Below are 23,061 nucleotides of genomic sequence, written 5' to 3'. Positions count from 1 at the left end.
ACTGGACGCTATAGTAATTTGTATTCTTAAAAATTAAACGGTTCGAAGGATTTTCCAGTGGACGGTTGAAACACATGGTTTGCAATGTAGTGGATGACGATATCGATTGAACAGAAAAGTGTTTGTTATTTAATGATTAGGATTGTTTATTATTAGCTAATTAGTTAAACGATCGTCATTTTATTAATTAAATGAGCAAAGCAACAGACGATGATGAGCGTAGAAGACGCTCGTTGGAGGCAGGCAGAGAGATGGTAGGTCAAACAATGTCTTTCTTTGTTTAGGATTAATTATTTCCTGACGCTCCTGCATTTAAGGTTAATTTCTGCTGGATTTTATTGGACTATTTCATATGGAATGTAGTTCTTCCGCAGTTTCAATTTTGCAATATGATTACATATATTAAATAATTGCTAATTATAAATTACTATACACCATGTTAGAAAGAAGGGATTTTCTGAAATATGATTATCCTTTATACATTTATTTAGTTTTACACAATATGTGATTTTTAGCTGGAGAGATACAAGGTGGAAAGAGCTAATAAAGCTAAAGGCTCGGGTCATAATTTGACAGATGAAGCATCTGACGAAGAATCTTTCCATAATGATAAATCTACTGGACATAGAGAATCTTATGTAAGAATAAATTTGAAGAAATTTTATACTTTACATGTGTATAGTTCAAGGTCTTCTAATGGTACATGTAAAATGTGTATGAAGTTATAGAAATATTTTGGTAAAATATAGGTACACGAGGGTACTTCATCAAGGGATATAACACAAAGTAGCGTTAGCATGAGTGAAGGAGAAGCAGATGGTGACTTGGAAGGACTCGCAGGAAGAGTAGCTCGATTAGAAGAGTTACTGCAGGGAAAAGAAGCTATAGTTGAGGCTTTACATGCAGAAATAGATCACTTGAGAGCAGAGGCTTCATCACCCAATTCTTCTCAGAGTCAAAACAGTAGTATACATGGCAGAGATATCATATCCTTGTATCATACAAAGGTATATTATATTTTTAGTACACAGACAAATATTGGAAGATTTTTTTTGTGTACATTGTGTATGCTGGTAGTTGTGCATTGTGTTTTGTTAAACAGTTGCAGGAATTTGAAAAGGCAATAAATAAACGTGATAACCTAATAGAAGAATTAACATGGTCTTTACAACAGGCATTATCCGCTAGGGATAATCTTGTTACTCAACTGAATGCCATACAAGTACCCAGCAAAGACAGTGCCAGTGCAGTAAATAAGACAAATTTACAAGAAAAGGTAAGTATTATGATTAGGTTGAAAGGTAAGAGATTCTGAACTTTTCATACAGATTGATTTTTATTTAGAATAATATCTTAGAAGAAACTTTGAGTGATCAAAGATCAGTAATACAAAAATTAACTGATCTGGAGACTAGACATGCCAAAGAACTTTCAATATTTCAAGCCCAAATGAGTCACTATAAAAAAACTGTTGAAGCTTTGAAACTAGAATTAGTAAATCGCTCTGAGTCTCAACAAACTGCTCAAGCTGAAGTAAATCAATATAAAACAAAATTGAACGAGTTAAAGGTGCAGTATGAGAAATCTCGACAAATACAAGAATTGGACTATCTAAAGGCGAAAGAAATGCTAACCGAGCAAATAAAATTACATAAGCTGCAATTAGAAGAAATGACTTCGAAATATGTTGCTGTAACTGCAGTTTTAGAATCGAAAGAGAGCATTGAACGTTCTTTGGAACAAGCCTTAACGAATGCTGCAACATTGAGAGACGAGAATGAAAGTTTGAAGTTCAAACTAGACGACTTATCGTCGCGATACTCTGCAGCTCAGTCACTGATCGAGAACAGTCAAGTTCATGAACGAACTTTGAACAATAAAATCCATGATTTAGAAAAGTCCTTGTCAAGACTGAGCGGTATAAACATGAGTACATTCAGTGAATTAAACGAAACTACTTACCAAACGTTGGATGAAGTAGCAATTCAGTATCAGATGACAAAGCAAAAACTCGAAGAAAAAGCAGAGTTAGAGAAACTTCTCGTAAATAGAATAGAGAGTCTTGAAACTGACGTTCGCAAAACAAAGGCAGAGTTAGAAGAATCAAATCTTACTAAAAAGTCGTACGAGAAACAACTGAAAGATATGAAGAACACATGTGATAAATACAAGTCAGAGCTCAGCTTGTTAAAAAGGGAGGATTCAGATAATCAAACTTCCTTGCAAGCGAAAGTATATGATCTGACGGAAAAGTTGATGAAATCTGAGGAGGAGTGTCGAGAACTAAAAAATGGATTAGCCATTGCGTGGGCTCAGTGTGCAGAGGTGGAAGAAAAATTGAATCAAACATTAGCATCAAGTGACAGCAAACTCGATATTTCTGTACCAACTTCGAATTGTAGTACTACTTTAACAAAACAGTTTAAAGTAAGTAGAACTGCTAATGATTCTGGGAATACAATGCATGATCAAAGTACGGACACGAATAAAATGTTTTACGAGAACAACGAGGAAGCTGATGCTACAACAGCAACATTGCTGCAAACGAAACTTGCATCAGTAACAGAAGAAAATGAAAAATTGTCAAAGGAATTAGAACATTTGACGGAAAAACAAGCCGATTATGAAGAAGTTAAAAGCAAATTGAGCCATTATTCTTCGGTTTCGGAGAATTTGTCTAGTGAAAAAGAGCGCGTGACGGAAGAGAATAAGATTTTGAAGAAAAAATTGGAGGAAATGCATTTGTTTCAAGAATCTCTGAATCAATTGAGATCAAGTAAAGAATCGTTACGTAAGGAAATCGAGGCATTGATCTGCGTTCATGATGAACAAATAAGTGCAATAAAAGCTGAAACCGCATCAGAAATTAGGAAAGTACAGTCATTAGCTTTGAATGTAGAAGATGGGACGACCAAACTACACGATTTGAAGGCTGAATTGGAGTTGCGTCACGCGAAAGAAATGGAAGAATTACGAACATACTTTGAGCAGAAATGTTTGCTAATGGAGAAGCAATATTCTGAAGAAATATTCAGTCAACAATCAAAGAAAATGTCTGACAACGACAGTGAAGTCGCAGATGTAACGGAAGGTTTATATTTCGGAGGTGCGGGAGACTGTTTAAATGTTTCAAACATGTCTGAACATAGTTCAAGAGTCGCTTCTCCATTAGAGGATGAACAGTTGAAGCTTAATAGTAACAGTTTTAAGAACCTTGGTAAATCTGAGCTTGAATATGAAACAATCATCAAAGCTTTGCAACAAGAGTTGCAGAATAAAATAATCGAAATGCAGGATATGAAACTGAGTTACGAGAAGGCTTTAGAAGACCAGAAGAATAGGCATGAAAAAGATCTTTATGAAAGAGGAATCGAAAGACAGTTGTTAGGAACTTTGGTGAATAGGGTGAGTACAATACTTAAATGTGGTATGCACTTTTTATTCGTGTAATTAACGAACTTTATTTGCCTTTTGTTTTGTGTTAATTGTTGAATATTTTCCTTTGCGTGATAAAGCAGCTTCTTTCTGTATAAAAAAAAGGGGGTGCATATTAATAAAATAATATATTTTTTTTATTTGTTCCTTTGTTGTATTTTTACATTAACCCTTTGCACTCGAGAAGTGACTCTGTCACAATGCAAGTCTGCGTCGCAGCTCCTTGGTTGCTGCTACAGCGACATAGTAAATCGCTTGCGCACAACGTGGAGCTGCTGAGATGTATTGTGGAAATCTAAAGCAAAGGGTTAAGCTATATTTTAAAATTAGTATATTTGAGTTTTGTAGAAGGGTTAGTGTTTGTTCAAATAAAATAAATAAGTCATAAATAGTTTTACAAAAGAAATGCACGATATTTTAACTTATCATGAATGTAATTCATATGTATGTTTTCTTAGTTTTAGTTTATTTTTTCTTAATTTGTGTTTACGCAAAACTAGCGTTAAAATAATTCTAGTCGCCCAAGTGATAAATAGTTCCTATCACTTTGAAAAATTGTAATATCGCATAAATATTTTAAAGTAGTTATTAATTAGTACAATGTATAGTTGGGTACAAATTTCTGACTTGGAAGTTAAGTTCCGTTAAACTAAATAGAATTGTAATGTATAGTTCCTCCTGTAACTAACATGCTACTGTGTGACCACATATGTGTGCATGCAGCATTGTCAAACAGAGTGGGATGCGGGTGCGTTGGAAAACGGTGAATTAACTCAGCTGCGAGCGGCCTACAACCATCAATTGGAGGAACAAATCGCGCTAGCTAAGTTGGATATTATCAATGCGCTTCAAGATCAAATTCAGGTAGCTTTAGATTTAATCACACGAACTTGTGGCAAATTATTTTGCAAAGATCAATAGACTTGTATGCCATCTTCTTGCAAGAAAGAGGACTAAAGAAAAACCATGTTTATGGTCAACTTATTTATTGTTTTTTATATACGCGTTATTCGATATAGGCACTCTTGATGGTCGAGTCGGATACTGAAGACAATTGGTCACCGGAATTATTAGAATTGCGTGACAAACTTACCAACAATGCAAAACATGAAATGCAGCAGCTCAAAGAAGCGCATGCTGAAGAAATTCACCGTTTGGTGGAAGAACATTCTCGCAGTGTAGCCAGAATGATCGACCGTCATCAAGAGGAATTAAATAGAATTAAGTCAGATGGTACTCCTAATTATGATGAAAAACAAGATTCTAACAAAATCTTGCCCGTGGATTACAAGATTTTGGAAGAAAGGTATTTACATCTTTAATGAATTACAAACTTTTATAAGCACTGTTGCATACTTATCGAATATATTGTTCTATTTTTATTAAACAGAAATAGTTTAACTAAAGCATGTGCCACTCTTAAAACATTGGTCGAAGATTTAATACAATACTTCGTTGTATGTGAAGATGAAGTAAATAACACTCTTATTACTGAAGTTCTTAAAAGACAATTGTGCGATAGCGCTAGTAGCGATAAGACAGCCCATATTGAGGATATAACAAAATTGGAGAGTCGAAATGTTAGCTCTGCGTTAAACTCTTCCCAGGGGAGGATTCGGAGAGTTCATTTCGCTCCGAAAACTACTGAAATAATATCCATAATAAACAGTGACAGTGAAACCTTGCAAACTATAATGGAGGAAAATAATGACATCACTGAGAAATTAAAACAAGAATTGAACAATTGCTTGCGACGTTTGAAGACTGAAAGCGCTGAAATTTTCGGCACCTCGTCATCTACTGATGGCGATCAACGTGGTGCACTTATCAAGGAAGTCACGTGGACGGATGAAGCATACGAAGAGCTCAAGTTGAAACTAGAACATGCAGAATCTCTGATTATCGGTTACCAAGAAGAAACGGAACAACTGAAAGTTACTATTCTTAATCTCCAAAGAAAGCTGGCCAACGTGGAAAATAAGAAAGAAATCATAACAGAAGGTTATGGAGAGAACGACGAAGTGGGCAGTGACGTTACACTGCAAGATTTTTCACAATTACAAGAAAAAGGTAACCATTTTAATTGTGAAATCTCCATAAACAATCTTTACAATTGTCATTCATTTTTTAGCACGGCACGTGATATCAAATGGAGCAGGAGACTGCACAGACCTATTGCAATTGATAGATGAACTATACAGGCAAAGTGACAGATTAATGGATGACGCAAGAAAAGAGAAAGAAGACCTACAACAACAGGTAAACTTAATGCTTCTTTCTCGACGAGTGCACCGATTGCATGAATTTTTATTACACAGAATTGGTATGCTACATACAAAGAAGTTGTGGTGTATTGCATATTGAAAACGAGTTATGTATTTGGTAGTTTATTATTTTAATGTTTTATCTGTATTTATGAGCTTAGTACAGTATTTCCTTTCCTGGTGACTGTCTGTTTTGTCTCTTTTAAAAGCGCGGTATCATCTCCAACGCCATTTTTTTTTCGTCGACGCGAGGAATCTGTCGGCTTGAATCGTCGGACATTCGGATTTAAAGACATTTATACTCTTTAATATCTCTTCATGAATATTATCGTAAAGTTTTCCCGATAAAAATGTATTTGAACACAATCTCATTTGAGCTATTCTTATTTATATGTAATTGAAAATGTTTTAGGAACGATTTTACGATCAACGAACGTTTAGAAATAGTTCACTCATGTTTAGACTCATTTTCATTCGGAAAATTGTCCTAGTCTATTGCCCATACTTTTATGAAGATGCAATGAAAAATATAAAAGTTTTTAGTTTGCATTAATGTTCACTGTTAAGCTCTTTTCTTTCCATGCGCTTTCTAGATCTCTCAGGTTGACAACTATCAAACTCAACTTCTCGTCACTAGGGAAGGCACTACTGTATCGATTCGTATATTGCACAAGATATTGTTCAAAGCGAGTAGTGAAATCAGTTTTTATCTATGTTTACTCTCATTATTCGTATTTTATATTTTCACCAAAAATTCATCTGATTACAAATTTTCATTTTTCTGTGTTTGTTCGTTTCAAGCTTGTCGTTTAAAGCGAAGTATTTCAAATGACGAAAGAAATTTGTTATGAATGATATTAATAAACGTACCGATAGCATAATGAAAAAATATCACGAGTAAAATTGTATGGTTCTGTAATGCAGTTTTTAAAGATTGATTGGCGTTGTATTATCTTGCCAGCAGGTGCCTTTAGAACCTACTCCTCCCCCATACATTCACAGGGTATGCTGCCGAAAGGTAAATTATAGAAATACTAATACTATTATAAAATCTGCTGCGTAAGTTAATCGTAATTTTAACCGCATATATGCAACTTTTAACGCTGAATTGGAGACATTACGAATCTATTTCATTTTGGTAAAATGCTGCATCTGGAAATTGGCTTATCATGGTATCGTGCTGATTTCATAATAGAGTCATCATAGAAGAATACATAACAGTAACTCCCAAAATTAACAATAGCATGTATAACTATGGTGTATAGTTTCTTATTTTTATTTTGCATGTGCTTGATTAATATTGTTAAGCACTTCTTCTGTTTTCACAATTTATGTCAATTATATTTAGTCTTCTTTTTATAGAGCTAGTAGTAAAATGCAAAGTGTTAATTACCACACGAAAAAGCAGTCGAACTGAATCACAAAGCAGAACTAAATTTTGCTGACTATTTAAAATGCTCTTTTTTTTGCATAGTTGCACATTTTTATTTACATTATAGAGGCATGCAGTTGTTTATAGTACTCACTGCAAGTGCATTTCATTTATTGTCAGATGTGAACTAATGTCTTTCCTTGATAATGTGTCCAGATTTTAATATGCAATTATTTCACGTGTGTTATAACATATTTATAATTGAATTAAAATTCAGTGTGTCTTGTATGAATTATTCAGTTGTTTTTTTCTAACTTGACTTTGGCAACAATTTTAATTAAGAAAATACGCATATGTAGATCGAGGCAGCGGACAAACAATTAAAAGCAACTCGCAGATTCCTGGATGAACAGGCAAGCGAGAGAGAAGCTGAACGAGATGAAGCTGCAAAGCAAATACAGATTTTGCAAGAACAACTTAAAGAACGTGAACGCGATAAAGAACGGGATCAACGAATCACATCCGAGGTAAGTTTAAGAATATTTTATATTCCTTGCAAGGGAAGAACGGGCAATCAAAGTGGTTGCAGTTTTAAATCGCATACAAATTACTTAAAACTAAAATTGTACTTCTAATTGAAATAGCCCGTAGTTCAAACTGGACTATTTATGCGCTCTCGAGGTGTCTGCTTTTCTTGGAAATTTGAAACATTGAAATTTTATTTACACTGTTGTTCCAATCTAATTAATATGTTACATAAAATTCAGGTGTAAGATCTAAACCTTTAACCTAATAATTTTTATTTGTTTTGGATTGGGATTTTTTCATAATCTTTACTGACTCTATATAAATATTTTTAAGCGATTCGACTAATGAATAACTCGTGGGAAATTTTGTGGAAATTTATTTTGTACTTATGATTATCGCCGGCATTTGCACCAGTGTTTCTCAAACTGTGATCCGCGAACCTTTGAAATTAGCTAATTCTCGAAATAAAAATAAAAGTATATTATAGTGGAACTAGGGAAATACTTGTCGCGATAAGGCGTTAACATTTTTTTATGCAACATTGTTTCGTCCAATACCTGTTCTTCGTTACTTTTATTAAAGTACAAATACAAGAAAACTACTCTAAAGTGTTTACTAACAATTTTCCTGTGTCAAAAGAGTCTATGGGAAGGTGAATTTTGAGAAACACTGATCTATATTACACTGTAATTAGGTAGCTTTTAACACGCATTGTTACTAATTGTATTAACACGAGTTTTTCTGCACTCTGGTTTTGGTTTTCTGTTCGTTGCACAAAGCAGACTACACTATCACCTGTATCAACGTCAGACGTCCCTGTGTTTCAAGCATCTGACATCACTGCTGCTGTGAGTTGTATTCTATTTATTATATTGATCAGTATATTTGACAGTATTCCAATATACAGGACATTAGGTAGAGAGTATAAAAGATATATTTTTCTTTAATAAAAATCAAAATAATTTTTATGCACGCAATAATATTGGTTTAGAAGCTTAATCTCAACACAATGGTCACATTAACAAAACATTATACGCTTTGTATGTTACGCGTTAGTGGTGTTTCTTTGTAACTAGTTATGGTTGTGGTTAAATAGATCGAGATAATAGTTAGGAAGTTCGATTTTAAAAAATTGAACCAAATTCAGGTGGAGGTCCTCGAGTCTCAAATGAGAGAGATGAGCTCTCGTATATCGGATACGGAAGCTAAAAAGACAGAAACTGAAATCGAACTGAAAGCAGCTGTTGATAAGATCTGGGTGCTAAGGGAAATCATTACCGATTTGGAGCAACAATTACAAATAAAGACTGAGAAAGAAGAATCCTTGCAGCTTCAAATAAATCAATTAGAAACTGTTATCGCCGCTCAAACTAAGAACCAACATGATTTAGTGCAGGAACTAGATTCAATGAAAATGGACAGTGAAAATAAACAGCTCAACGAACATATCAGTCTATTACAGGTAAGTCTTGATAAACACTGTTTTCGAGAATATGCTTACCTACAAATATGATTCTACAGGAGGAATTAAGGAAGCACAAGTTAAGTTCAGAACAGTTCAGCGTTAATTCTGCAGCATTGAAGCAAATGAAAACAGAATTGCGCGATATGCTATCTCAGTTGGACAAAAAAATTAAAGATCTAGAATCTGTGCACATGTGCAGCTCTAATTTGAGCTTGAGTCAACCAAGCGAAGATGTATCCATTAGGGAACAAATAGATGCGTCTCGTTGCCCTACTCCGGAGGATCCTACTTTACCACCAATGTTGCCTCTCGATCAGTTGCTTAAACTTAAGGAGAAAATGATGAAACATTTTAGAGCCGAAGAAGTTGTATTTAAGAGAATTAAGGATTTAGAAATGCAAGTGACATCTCTGAAGAATCAGAACGAGGAACTGCAAGCAGAACAGGAGATTTTACAGCAAACTGCCTCTGAACAATTGTTCCAAATGGAAGCAATGCGTGGTCGTTTGGAGCAACAAAAACAAAATGCCCCATTTGCTCAGAGGCAGGCAACGTCGCGTTTAGAATTGCAACTTCACGAAGCTAACGCAAAATTTCAATCGTTAGAGCGAACTGTCGCTGACAAAGACCTGGAGTTAAAAGATGTCAAAAATCAACTGGACAGAGTTAATCAGCTTTTGCAAGAGAAAGAAGCAGAAATTGCGAAAGTCGTGCAAGTAGAGAGCGCAACGATTCAAAAATTGAAAGAGCATTTAGAAGTTGCCGAGGAAGAAAAGAGAATATTACAGGCACAGGTTGGTGTCCAAGAACATGCTCAGCTAGAGTTGCCTCGGTTGATCGATAGCATGTTGGCCGACAAAAATGAAGAAATAGATCATCTGAAGGAACAATTAACTAAGAAAGAGAAACAACTTGAATTATATTCCTCGTTGAATTTAGACGAAACGCAACTACGAGAGTTGATACGACAAGCAGATCCAAAGAATAGTGCTCGTACGTTAAGCGATATTTTGTCCATTCACTCGGAATGCGAGGACACGGCAGAAGCCATTCGAGGAGTAAGCGGGACTCAAATGCTTCCCAATGCGTCTACTTTCAAAATTCCTACTCCGTTTGTATCATCTAAGAACGCGGACGAGTCTGTTATGCCTTTAATTGATCCAACTAATATGATCTTACAAGTGCCACCGCTGGATTTAGGATCTCAGTCTCAGTGTTCGTCGGCCACGCCTAATCAACAGTCTATAGGCATGGAGTTGTTACATAGTGGTTTCGAATCGGGAAATACAGGGAATAATTTGTCGATAGACGAGACAGAACGCGTCTCACAATCAAAACAAGAAAGCGACAAATTACAAGAGTGCTCGGAAAGGGAATCCGATCAAAGGAATGAAAGTAATGAACATAATTCGCACATTACTTCGATAAAATATACACAAACCTCCATTAATGAGGCTATCAAGGAAATAGAGAACTTGGAGAACCAATTGGAAATTGTGAAGGAGGAATTACAGGCGAAATCAGCGGTTCTAGAGAAACGCGAGACAGATTTAATATCTTTGCAAAAGATGTACAATGAACAGCAGGTAGAATTCAAGGAAGTGGTCGAAGCACTCTCGAGGGACAAATGTTTCTATCAGAATCAATACGAGTTGTCGCGGGTATCTGAACATAAAATAAAGAAAGACTTGCAGGAGGTAGAGAATGTCCTTAAATTAAGAACCGAAGAAATCGAGGAGCACAAGAACAAAATGCAAACAAACGAGAAAATTATTATGGAGTTAAATTCGGAGAATACAAGACTGAAGAAGGATATAGAAGATAAAGAGCAGGAACAATCAAGAAAGTATACCGCCTTATGTATGGAAAGGATAAAGGAATTGCAAAATCTGAGAGATGCGATTCTCGAAAAAGACATCACTATAGAAACCATTCAGACACGCAATATCGAGATAGAGAACGAAAACAAACAGCTGTACGAATTCAAGACCAAGTATCAATCGTCGAAGCGGGAACTCATGGAGTACCAAATCGAGATCCAGAGACTAACAGAAGGTTTGAATAACAGAGATCAAATCATCAGACGATTGGAAGAGATGGCTAGACGTACTAGTTTCTCAGGAACATCTTCACCCTCTAATGAAAAGGATCAGGAGATACATCACTTGCAGGAATATTTGAAGGAAAAGGATAAAGTCATACGTCAGATGAGCGATGACAGCAAAAGTTTGCATAGAGCTCTAGAGACGATACAAAACAAGATGAAGGAATCTGGAAACGTGGTGGAGTTAAGGAAAAAGTTAAAGGACGAAAGAAGAATAAATACCGAATTACGGGAGATGGTAGAAAAGTTGAGTAAGGAATTGTCCGAATTAAAAGTATCCGCGCAACGATTACCCGAAGATACTGATATTGAAGATATGGTGCAGAGAGAACTCAATTTGTCAGCACACCTGGACAGACAAATTATGAGTGCTATTGAAAGTGATACAGAAGATAACGCATGCACGATGGAAAGACAAACTCAACAGCATCGAGATCATCAGGAAGGAATAAAAAGAAGTATGGAACTAAAATTACAATTAAATCAAGCCAATAAAATTAACGAAGAACTAAAAACACTGAAAGATGACTTAGAAATTGAGAAAGGAATGCTCAAATGTCAGATTGCAGAATACGAAGCCCGAATCTTCCAACTTAAATCAGATTTGACAGAAGAATCTAAAAAGGTTACGAAACTCGACGAAGAATTGACGTCTGAAAAGAATTTAATTCGAACGTTGAAGATTCAAATTGAAAAGGAACATAGAGCGATGCAGTCTGGACATGTTCAAGATTCAGAGTTGATCGAATTCCTTCAGGATAAGTTGAAAACATCTCTAAATAACGAAGCGAAACTTCGTAATGACCTGTCGGTCCTGCGCCAAGAACACAAAAGTCTGGAAATACAGTTGACTTTAATGAAGGATCACGTACAGTCTCAAAAAGCGGATGAGTTACCAAAGCTTGCTGAACTTTTGGAAACCGAGCGAAAGAAATACTTGTCATTTGTGGAAAAATTTGAAAAAGCAGAACGAAATAATTCGGAATTGAAGGACACTGTGAAAAAATTGCAGATGGAAAAGAATCGTTTCGAGAAACAGTTGGAAGTGGAAGTAGAGGAAAAAGAGAAATTGGTGAGTAGTCTGGCCTTGATCGAAGGAATCAAAGACCATCTGCAAACCGATCTCAGACGTACTAAAGAGGAACTCAAAGCACGAGAGGAAGAATGCGAGTGGCTACAAAAAAGGATCAAATCTATGTCTGATGCGGAAAATAGAAGGCAGGAGCAAAGTACTAGCGAACATAACGAGCTTAAGGCATTAAGAAGAGAAATTAATAATGCAAGGGAAGTTATGGTTAGTAAACATATCATAACATTTTAAAACACTTTATTTCTAAAATAATTTAAGGTTTTTTAATTGAAATTTTTTGTTCGATAGATGGATTTAGAGGCTGATGTAAAACAATTGAAGAAAGAACTAACGGAATCCCTTGAACGAGAAATGAAATTAAGAGATACAATTATTGAGTTGCAACAAGATTTGAGAACGACTGCTAAAAGGGAATCGGATCATGCAAAAGAAATAAAAATCAGATTTACGGGCGAGAAGAATACGCCTTCCAAATTCATACAAAAAATTAAGGTACCTAGTAGTATAGTAACATGGTATTTTACATTGCATTACAAATATACGTGTTGGATAACCAATACTCTGTTTAATAGGATCTTAGTGATATCAATGAAAAACACGTAAATGAAAAGAGTATCCTACAAGAGAAGCTCGGTAAAGCACGAGATGAGAAGGAGCACCTTATCCAACGAGTAAGACTACTCGAAGCTCAAATAAAACGAAACAAAAATTCTCAAGATACAAACGCATTAGGTTCAGATTATGTAGACAAGGTAATTTTGTATTTTAGTATATGGTTAACTTCTATATTTACTTACGATAATGTTTCTGTACTATAGTTGCAGCACTTTTATGGGAAATATTTACGAGCAGACAGTAGACGTAAGGCATTAACGTATCAAAAACGTTATTTGTTGACCATAGTAGGTGGTTATGAGCTTTCAGAAGAAAATACGTTGACTATTCTCTCTCAGTTAACTAAAGAACAACGATCTTACACTACGATGGGTCGTAATAAAAAATCACCAAAAGTACGTTTCAAGAGTGCAGCACTAGTTTTCATCAGTATATACAGAATGAAGTGGCTGATTCTTAGATGGACAACCGGCAAACGAATAGGTGTTAAATCATTATTGTGGAATGTAGATCATGCATTCATACCAGTGCAAAAATCTGTTATGAACCATTCACCTCCTGTTCGAGAAAAGTTGACTACAAAGTGAGTACAACGGTAAACGAGCATATTAACATTGTTATAATGTAAGCAACTTATATAAGAAACTTTGATTGTCCTTGCAGTTGTAACAGTGAGTTTGATGGATTTGCGCTTGAACAGTATTATCAACGGTTAAAAAATATTCAAGAGACATTAGGTTTAGCAATGACAGAGTCTGGAAGTCGACAGATACTTCCAGAATAGTATTACGAATGTCTAAGTCCGATAAGCTTTAAGACACAAATGTGAAATATACTCTGAAACTGTGATTGAAATATCACGTTGTTTTTTAATGCAGCCATTAGAATATGACCTGAATGGGATTGCTGTTCCTGTTTGTATTATCAAATGCAAATTGTAAACGAGCGTTATAGTCAAAAATGTTGTTGAAATTATATCCTTTCTTTCATGTATTTTTCATACCGAGTGTAAATAGAACTGTATCATAGAAACTGCAATTGTTGATACGTTAAATCTTCGCACGTTTACCTTATCATAATTTATCGTGTACAATTCACATCAGTACTATTATTTTAAACAATTTATAGAAGAGCGAACACAATAATGCTAACTATACGTGCTCGTTTGACACATTTTACCAAAGTTACGATAAACTATACCTTTACGCGTACTATTAGACCTTTTAAGAATGCAAACCTGTGCCTTGTACATTTTAATAAGTGTTTAGTATTTATTTATCAATAATATGTACGTTTTTATATAATGAATAAATAAAGTATGGAATGCCTTTTTATGAAACTAATGAGTAAGGAATTGATCAATAACTCTCACATATCGATATATCATTGGTATATTTGTATATTTTAACAAAAGGTACCTATCGTTTCAATTTAATAACACATTAAACACTCGTTGCCTTGTGTATTTCACAGTAAATATAACCGTAGGTTGAACCAGTTGCAATACTATCTTAAATCGGTGATCATCGTGTTAAAGGGATTCTGATCCATTGTACGAGAATTAATTTTACATCGCAAAGGAAGTTCTTAATCGCAACACTTTATGCAAACTAATTGGGAAATAATACTAATCAACAATTACGGTGATAGGAAGTTACAGAGTTCTGTTTCTTGTACATTTTTTTGTAACAATAACTAATTCTGTTATCAAGTAATGCCTAAAAAGACGGAACGCAATCGTCGCTTATAGAAGTTAGATGTTATTTACATATTTACAGTAAGATGTGTGATAAAATATATGGCGATCATCTAGCTTTATACAAGATACTTCAAAATATGCAATAGAATTCGAAAAAAGGTGTTTGCTTTCGGATTATATCGCGTTTTTTGAAGCACCTTGTATATTCTTGATATATCTAAAGTTACTTCCGATTTTGTTAAACGTAATCTAAGAATTTAAGGCTTTTTGTTAACCGTTTACAGTTATAGTTTAAACAGTGCAAATTGTATGTAGCTTAAGTATAATTCTGTTATCTTTCTTTTTGTTTTATTTCATACTTCGAGGTTTCACTAGCAAATTACCGATTTCATATTAATTGGAAACTACATCTTACGAATCCTTATTTCATCGTAATAAATCTTATAGAAATTTGTAATACTTTCTTTGTAAAATATCGTATATTGTTAAGACTTACTATTTACTCCGTTCAAAGTAAGTGATACGAATTCTCACGATGAAATCCGGAAGAGTTTAAAAAAGAACTTTTGTCCAATTTTTTGCTTTACACGAGAAAAGAAATCTTACGTACATCATTTGATAGTGGACGAAATCAAAACGTTACACAAAATTATAAACGGTTAATTGTATTATACTTTGGAATCAAATTAACAGCATTTCTTCTTTGCATTTGGTGCACGCAAAAGGAAGTCAAATATATCATATTTTTTGCGATTAGTGCATATTTCAAATTAATTGAATGAAGAAAAGCTAAATCATACGTGTTACTTTCAGTAATTTTAATTAGTTACTTGTGCATTCTCGAAAATTCAAACGTAACCGTTCACAGCAGAGATGAGCAAGATTCACATTTAGGTAAGGAAATGTATGAACGAATAAAAGATCTAAAATATTTACGGAATTACAATTAAAATATTTTTATAATTATAAAATATTTATAATGCGCATTTATAATTATAAAAATATTTAGTTATTTACGGAATAAATGAAATAAAACAACGTTTCATCCGTCGTTTGTTCAGTTCAACAGGTAAGACACCGTTGGTGACCACTCATTCATGACATGAGCTCGATGATCGATGACCAATGATCTATGACATAAGTGTTAATTCACCCCTGAAGAAGCTAACTGCGAAACGTTAGAACATTTTTCCCAAATGACATGTCTTGCAACCGAAAGTCTCGATAAGTATTAACTGTTACAATTTTTAAAATCCTCAAATGTTCTGTACGGAGTTTTTATTCGCCATCTATTATTTGAATAAAATTCTGTCCATCTCTGGTTTGTTGTTGTGTTTGATACTTGTCAGAATATTTTTACGCACGGTTCAGAAAAATGAATCGATTGAATCTATTTTCTTTCATGGACTGTTTACTTTAACATAATTTTAAAAGTCAATTGTTTTGGGAATGTCTATTATACATACTTATGTACATATTTAATATTTCTACATAGAAAATTGGTGACGCCGATAATTAAATCTTGAAGTTGTAGGTCAACGAATACTAAAATCTTTTCTACCGATACTTTGTACCAGAGATGGACAAAACTTTATTTGAATAATAGATGATCTTTTTCATTCGTTTATTTGAAATGTTTATCGAAATAAGAATTTTGTCCATCCTGATTTATATGTTCTGGCCTTTCAACCACTCTTGATATCGTATCAAGAGTCATGTTTTCTTTGGTAAACTGTATGTGATAAATCAACTATACCAGTAGTGCACAAAATTTGGTACTTTTATCAAGTTCATCTGCAGCCCGTAAAATAAAGATAAAATCAAACTTCAAAATAATTTGTAACATATATTCGTATGTTAAGCATCATACATCTTGTTTTTATCACTGATTCTGTGAAAAAGTAAAGAATATATCCTCAACTTAAAGCTTATGTCACTTGTTAATAAAAAAAAGTAGGAAGTTTTTGAAAAAGTGAATTCAAATATTTTAACTTTACCACTATTTACTTTTTTTTTTATATTACTATTTATATGCATTGAAAAAGCAAGGGCCAATAGGTATTACAAATCTGATTTACATGATCTGTAACGTGTTAACTTATCTTTACAGACACATTAGACGAATTTGTACATTTCCCAAATTTTCAGGGTATAACGTTGAAGCAAACAAGTTTCAATGACAAAATATAAAAAGACAATAAATTGACTTCTCAGGACATTTACATCCAGAGTTTTAAATATGACGAACTTAAAGAGACAACATATAGCTATATTGTTTAATATTTTTTTTTTATATTAGTTAATTAATTGATTAAAAAATGTAACTAGAAATCGTTGATGCCTAATACTCTGACTTACCTTGCTCGCAATTTAAATCAGAGAATATCATAACATTTTACAAAAATATGACTTCTAACAATTATCCAAATATTTTAGATATTACATTTCTATTCACACATATATTTGGTAGCATTTAAATATATAATCAAGTACTTTTAATTATAAAACTAAAGTAGATGAAACTGTGAATAAATAATATAATTTGCTATAACTTCATAGAAGCCAACTGTTAAAAAGCTTGTATCTAGCTAGAAAGACTACTATTATTGGCAATAGAATCACACAAATTTTTGTATACACATCATTTATTTTACGAACTAGTTTTATTTCTGTGAAAAATAGCAAGATGTGAATATTTGCAACTTTAATTTTAAGTGTTCACAAGAATTCAAATTTTTCAAGTTTTCGCCGACTCTTGTCTGAACTTTTTAAAACAAACTAGTTTTCAACAGCATATTTGAATTATATTTTTGTAAACCTTATAGTTGATTCTCCTGCTTCATATAAAAAATATGTGCAATTCTTCCCAGTAAAGTACAATGTCAGTCTTTGCATGATTCTTCAACTGCACAAAGTGGAAGCCAGAGTACTAAATAAATCTTGAAATAAATAATTTTTAAAATAAATTAAAGTAATGGTATTTTCACTTTTCAAAATTAAAATAGACAACAAAGAGTATCAATCTTGCAAGCAATATTTATATTCAGCACAGAAGCTTGCATAAATAAGGAATAAAAGTATAAGTAGCACAAAACGAATAGTGCTTCTGCTTTTGCAGAAACTTGTTGACTTTTAATTAATTTAACATTATGTTAAATAGAAATATGTTTTTTCGTAATCCGAAATTTGGGCCACAGAAATTATTATCTCACATTATTTGGTCCAGTAATGAAAAACGTTGTGCACCACTGGGCTTATGCGGTTCAGTTCATGAATGCTTTGAAATATGAATTTCATCTTGTACAGTTAAATACATACATTTGTTAAAAACTTATACATTTGGCTTTTCATACAAACTTTTTAAATAGTTCCTTTTTACTTTTTACACGAGTCTTGAAAGTTGTGGAATGAATTCTCTATTTTGTTATAAGCAGTATGTCTTTTTCAAGTATAGGGTGGAAGGAGGAGTTTAGCGCAAGGTATATTTTTAAAATTTACAATAAATTTTGATAAATATTCAACAAAAAATTATCTTCGATTTGTTGATATTTTTCTAATAAATTAAATAATTCTGTACAAAATTCTTCAAAGAAGTAGGGAATATTCTATATTATCAATTAATCGCTCCTCCTTCCCCTTCACTCTTAAAATTAAAAGAACCGTCTAATTATTTGCTAGCTTTGCGCGTTAAAAACCCTTAATTCGGCCCTTTTGCTTATCTATTTTTTTTACACGGTGTTTTTGGAACAATATCTACCGTATAGGAAGGGAATTAGGTTCATATTTTTCCCGCTCAAATCATCCGTGTTTGTGATTGGTGCATGCATCTTTGAAGTTTGTGGCATTAAACGGTCCAAAGTAATCGTCGTGAAGTTGTCGGATAATCGTCTCTATTGGGCATAATTTTGAATCTTTTCGCGTTCTTTCGACGTCCGCGCGTTCAATGTAATTGACACTATAGAAATTTGCATTCTTGCAGAAAGGTATTTTCTGTGTGAAATCTTTTCCATTTACCACAACACGGAAGTAAAAGTCACTGGCCACGTGATTCTCGTTCCTCGGATTTATGCGATAAACTTCGATTACGAAACGGGAAGCATAATGAGGCATAGTCAATTTGTCGGAAAAGATGCCCAGAGCTGTCGCCAGGTATTCCAAAGTCTTGTCGTGTCCAGAATAAAGAACTATCTTCGGTTTGGCTTCGGATATTATGCGTAACATGTAAGAAACTATGCTTCGAAGAAGCCCATAAGCTCTTAGCAATCCGTACTTTCGACGGCTGTTGCTTTTTGCCACTTGCCTAGACTCCCATTCAGTGTAGGCGAACAAGCCTGTCACATGTTCCGTTTTCACGCATACTCGTTGATTGTCAAAGTCTATACAAGGCAGGGAAGCACCATGGCAGATGTATGTCAGTAATGCATCTTTTAAGGTATTGGGATCCATTGTTTGGGCTTGATCAGGAATTTCAAACACTGCGTTGGAAGCCTGTTTTATAAGCTCTGCCACTGCTGGATGAGATTTGAGATGATCGGACATTTCCTGCAAAACCATCCAGAAGTTCAATATACAACATTGTCAGATACAAGCTATAGAATTTTTTAAGTAAATGTTATCCATTGATCGTCATTTGTTTTTAGGACTGAATATATATATTCAGTATTTTATATATGTTTTTCAAGTATGAAATCACTTGAATGGATCCATTCTCTGTTCCAATGTACTTACTTTTACATGTTGTTTAAAGAATTTTTCAGCAGCTGGACACGCACAGTCTGTACTACAAAATGCGTAGCTTTGACTTTCTTGCATAGTAACTTTAGCTAGATTTTGAAAACCATCAGTTTCCAAGAGAGCATACAATAGGGCAACCGCACTTTGGACTGTTCTTCGATACCTAGTGCTCCAGACGATAATATCTTTGTTGGATATTGTGCCATTGCCCAGATTGAGTTTATGGTAATAAGCGTTTCTAAGTATGATTCCAGTTTTTAAAAGTTGTCCAATGCCAAGCGTCGTCAACTGGCCAATTCTGCAGTCTTTGGAGTTGGCAGGTAGCATAGGAAAACCATGAAACGGCCCCAAGAATTGTGCCCATGATGTTCTGGAATAACTGGAGACATTTTGCAGGAAGTTTACATAATTCTGGTATAGGTTTTCTAATTCGGGTGTTGAACCAAACTCTCCACCACAATTTACTATGCTTATGTTTCGAATGTGAGCTAATGGCCCTCTGTCTCCATGCCGTATAAATACCAAAATACCACTCAATGTTAAGTTCCCATCCAACTTTCCTATACACAGGAAATTAGCGGTGTTATTGTATCGTTTTTTTGCATTGCAATAAGATAATGTTATTCCAAGTGTAAAATATTATGGTACCTTCGGTTTCTGCAATAATTTCATTGGGTGAATTACAAAAACGAAATATTTTTTTTGTTTTCATGTCAGCTCTCAAATTTCTCGGAAATTCCCTTATAGAAACATCATTACTTAGGACTCTTGTTTGTACAGAACTCCTCTCATCTATACCAATATATTTGTACATACCTACAGAATTTAATAAATGCCATTTTATTTCTCATACCTTATAGTAGTTTGCATGCAAGTACATAGTATAAAGGAATAAAATGGGGGGATGATATTGCATACTGAAAACTCATATACGTGCACCTGTTTGTACGTAAATAATAGATCGACATTCGATTCGCTTTATTTAGAAAAGAATGGAAAAATATGAAACTTCAAATGGTTCTTTAATCGTGCTCACGTGCACGAGTTTTAGCTTTGCTAACGAAGCCGATAATACGAAATCGTGTATGCATGCGTTAATTACATTGTCGTATGTTAATTAGTGAACATTTGTGTCACGATAAAACAATAATCTCTACAGAATATATTAATTAATGCAGTATTGTTGATTTAAAATATTAGAGGAATGACGATACAAAAATACTTGTTTTCAATGATTATATACAGATTATCTACAACCTACATGGTTTTAATTAATTTGTAAACTATCCTAAACTTTCTGACGTCGGTTTAATGTAATTTCTTAATTTGCTAAAGGATAGATGTGCCGTGAAAAAAGGGAGATAGATATAAAAAAACAAAAGAGAATATCAAGTTTCTGTTCCCAGTAAAGAGGCAAAATTTTTATCTAGATACAAATTTCAAATAACGAATAAAAGATAGACTGTTTATCCGTTACTCGTCCAATAAAAATTAGAATTCGATCAAATGAACAAGCGACGCGAATAAATCGCTATGCATTGACGTTAATTTTTATCTGTTCTTTTAATACAAAATTTTGCCTATCTTTGGTTCTCAGTTTACCAGCAACGAGAAGGAAGATCCAAACACTGAGGATCACGTAGCAGTAAAAGGCTCGATGCTGGTAAGATAATCGAACCATTTCGGCCAACATTTTGCAATTTGTCCTGGCCGAAGCCAGATTCTCCCGATCCGGATATCACGACCACGATGACGAGGACGTGATCGACGACGATGACACCGAGTCAAACAACCAGCATGAACCCGGTTCAACGACTTTGCTCCAGCCTGCATCCTCTTTTCTCGGCAACTCTATCGCATAATTCTGTTGCAGTGTCCTTCGGAGATACGAGAAAAATCGTGGGGATGATATCGAGAGAGGGATTGTCCACGTCTGGTCGACTCCTGGACACCGGGTTCAACCAAAAGAGGACGTCAATGGGCGCTGCCGCTTGTCTATTCTCTGACATTTCTTTCACCTTCCCTAAGTATATTCCTTCCTCGATTATCTTTTTGTTTACTTTTCAGGTTCCTAATCGGTGATCGTTGGAATTGGATTTTTAAATCAATAACCAATCGCCAGTTGTGAAAACGTTACTGATATTCGTCGTCGATTTTATTTAGGTTTTGGTTTTTGATAATTATACATTTTAACTCGACAGTATGATCAGTCATAGACGAAGAATGGAAATTTGTCACGACGAATTACTTCCCTCTTCTTCAAATGTTTTTTTTTTTCTTTTTTTTTTTAGATTTTCAGTTTAACTTTCAGTGTCGTTGTGTTTGGTTTATGGACGGTGCATTTACAAAGCGAAAATTTATAAGGGCCAATAAACGATCCCTGGTTGTGTTAGACTTTTGTTACGGAAATAATTCAAATCGTGTCTTCCATCATTTCAGAAATGTTCAGTTTATTGTTTTCGTTAATGTTGTCAGACTTCCATCCTCACAAATTTACATTTTTGTTACTACACATTAAGATCGCGTTGACATATGACAGACGACGACGATCGATACAGCGGTTCTTCAACATGTTTATCGTATCACCCTCACTGTTTACACTGTTAACATTTTCACCGCTGACATCGCACCTTTGAAATATAACTCGCGACAGAAAATACTGAGTAGAATCGGAAGCTTAATGAAACATTTTTCTCCGACTGACAGGTAAGCCGCGCTCCTTGGGACAGGAGTAGGTTATCGAAGTCCGCATGCGCAGATTATAAGTGTTCTCATTGGTCTATCCTCGGTTTTAAATCCATTTCGATCCGCGGTTAAGAGAGGTGCGGAGAAGTTAATTCTATCTTGTGGAAGTATGTACACGTTATTCAACAAATTGTCAAAATAATCATTAATCGACCGAATACGGTGAATGAGTAAGACTTAATCATCTCGATAGTCATTTGTTGTACACTGGAAATGGAAAAATATAAAATTAGTTTATGGAAGTCCACCAATCTTCTTTACGGTTCCTTTACGTTTAATAATCCTATACATTTTTCTTTATTTTGTTTACTTTCATGTTCCTTTAATTACCATGTATGTTGATATATAACAAATAGTCTGCGTGAAAAGTATATTTATTAGAAGATTTAAAATTGTTTCATACATTATTAGGAAATTAGATAATTTTCCAGATGGCACACAACAATTAAAATTTTCATAGGTGATCAATAATTATACCTTTTAAGGTTACTATTCCTTTATGAATACACGGTATAGGTATGGAATTCCTTTTGTGTCAACAAAAATATGTTTTTCGTTTGTAGAGGATATGGTTTTGATAAGATAGACAACTACTTTAATACACGAACGTTCGCATTACATTCTTTGGGCAAATGTTAAACGTAGGCTTATCATTACAGAGGTAAAAGTAGGTGACTTAGAAGCGCAGGCGCCACCGTATCTATTTCCGATTTCGGGCATGCTTGTGAATCTTGTCTTACCCCTCCTTGACGTGTTCTGATTCCACCGATGAATGCATAACCCTGGTTAGACAAATTTCTTACGTTAAGTTTACACAATTATTTCATTTAGTCGTAAAGTGGATTCGTAACTGCATATTCGACCTATCTTGACATAGGTACGGCAGCATTTGGTATCAAGCTAAAGGCATTGACACTAATTGTGAGAAAATTTGAGTCTTATGAGATGGAAAATTATGGTTTTTTTTTTATACAAAACGTAACAAAATGTCTCATACCGTAAAAGGAGCA

The 23,061-nt window shown here is 34.3% G+C and overlaps 2 protein-coding genes across 8 annotated transcripts; one reads left to right on the top strand and one right to left on the bottom strand.

The window, feature by feature from the left end:
• Nucleotides 1-15: 15 nt before the first annotated feature.
• LOC128889453 (A-kinase anchor protein 9-like) lies at nt 16-13,856 on the top strand. 7 transcript variants are annotated; one of them, XM_054147092.1, is made up of 18 exons: nt 16-254; nt 516-638; nt 750-1,007; nt 1,103-1,276; nt 1,345-3,405; nt 4,159-4,299; nt 4,455-4,741; nt 4,826-5,505; nt 5,567-5,694; nt 6,664-6,717; nt 7,431-7,598; nt 8,379-8,447; nt 8,747-9,061; nt 9,121-12,462; nt 12,547-12,750; nt 12,831-13,010; nt 13,077-13,456; nt 13,537-13,856. In XM_054147092.1, the coding sequence occupies exons 1-18, from the start codon at nt 192-194 to the stop codon at nt 13,655-13,657; spliced, it is 8,748 nt and encodes a 2,915-aa protein (XP_054003067.1). In that variant the 5' UTR covers nt 16-191; the 3' UTR covers nt 13,658-13,856. The 7 variants fall into 7 exon arrangements, with proteins under 7 accessions (XP_054003067.1, XP_054003066.1, XP_054003065.1 ...); XM_054147091.1 differs by having other exon boundaries at nt 6,661-6,717; nt 8,382-8,447; XM_054147090.1 differs by having other exon boundaries at nt 6,661-6,717.
• A 390-nt stretch (nt 13,857-14,246) lies between these two features.
• LOC128889472 (2-phosphoxylose phosphatase 1) lies at nt 14,247-21,041 on the bottom strand. The gene is made up of 4 exons (XM_054147137.1): nt 20,909-21,041; nt 19,955-20,122; nt 19,301-19,866; nt 14,247-19,114 (listed from the first exon to the last, which is right to left on the bottom strand). Exons 1-4 carry the CDS (start codon nt 20,997-20,999, stop codon nt 18,371-18,373), a joined length of 1,569 nt encoding a protein of 522 aa, XP_054003112.1. The 5' UTR covers nt 21,000-21,041; the 3' UTR covers nt 14,247-18,370.
• Nucleotides 21,042-23,061: the final 2,020 nt, after the last annotated feature.

This window comes from Hylaeus anthracinus, unplaced genomic scaffold, assembly GCF_026225885.1.
Source record: "Hylaeus anthracinus isolate JK02 unplaced genomic scaffold, UHH_iyHylAnth1.0_haploid 11997, whole genome shotgun sequence".
NCBI classification, from domain to species: Eukaryota; Metazoa; Arthropoda; class Insecta; order Hymenoptera; family Colletidae; genus Hylaeus; species Hylaeus anthracinus.
Note: the sequence above shows the minus strand (reverse complement) of the source record. Positions and strands in the feature narration are given on the sequence as shown.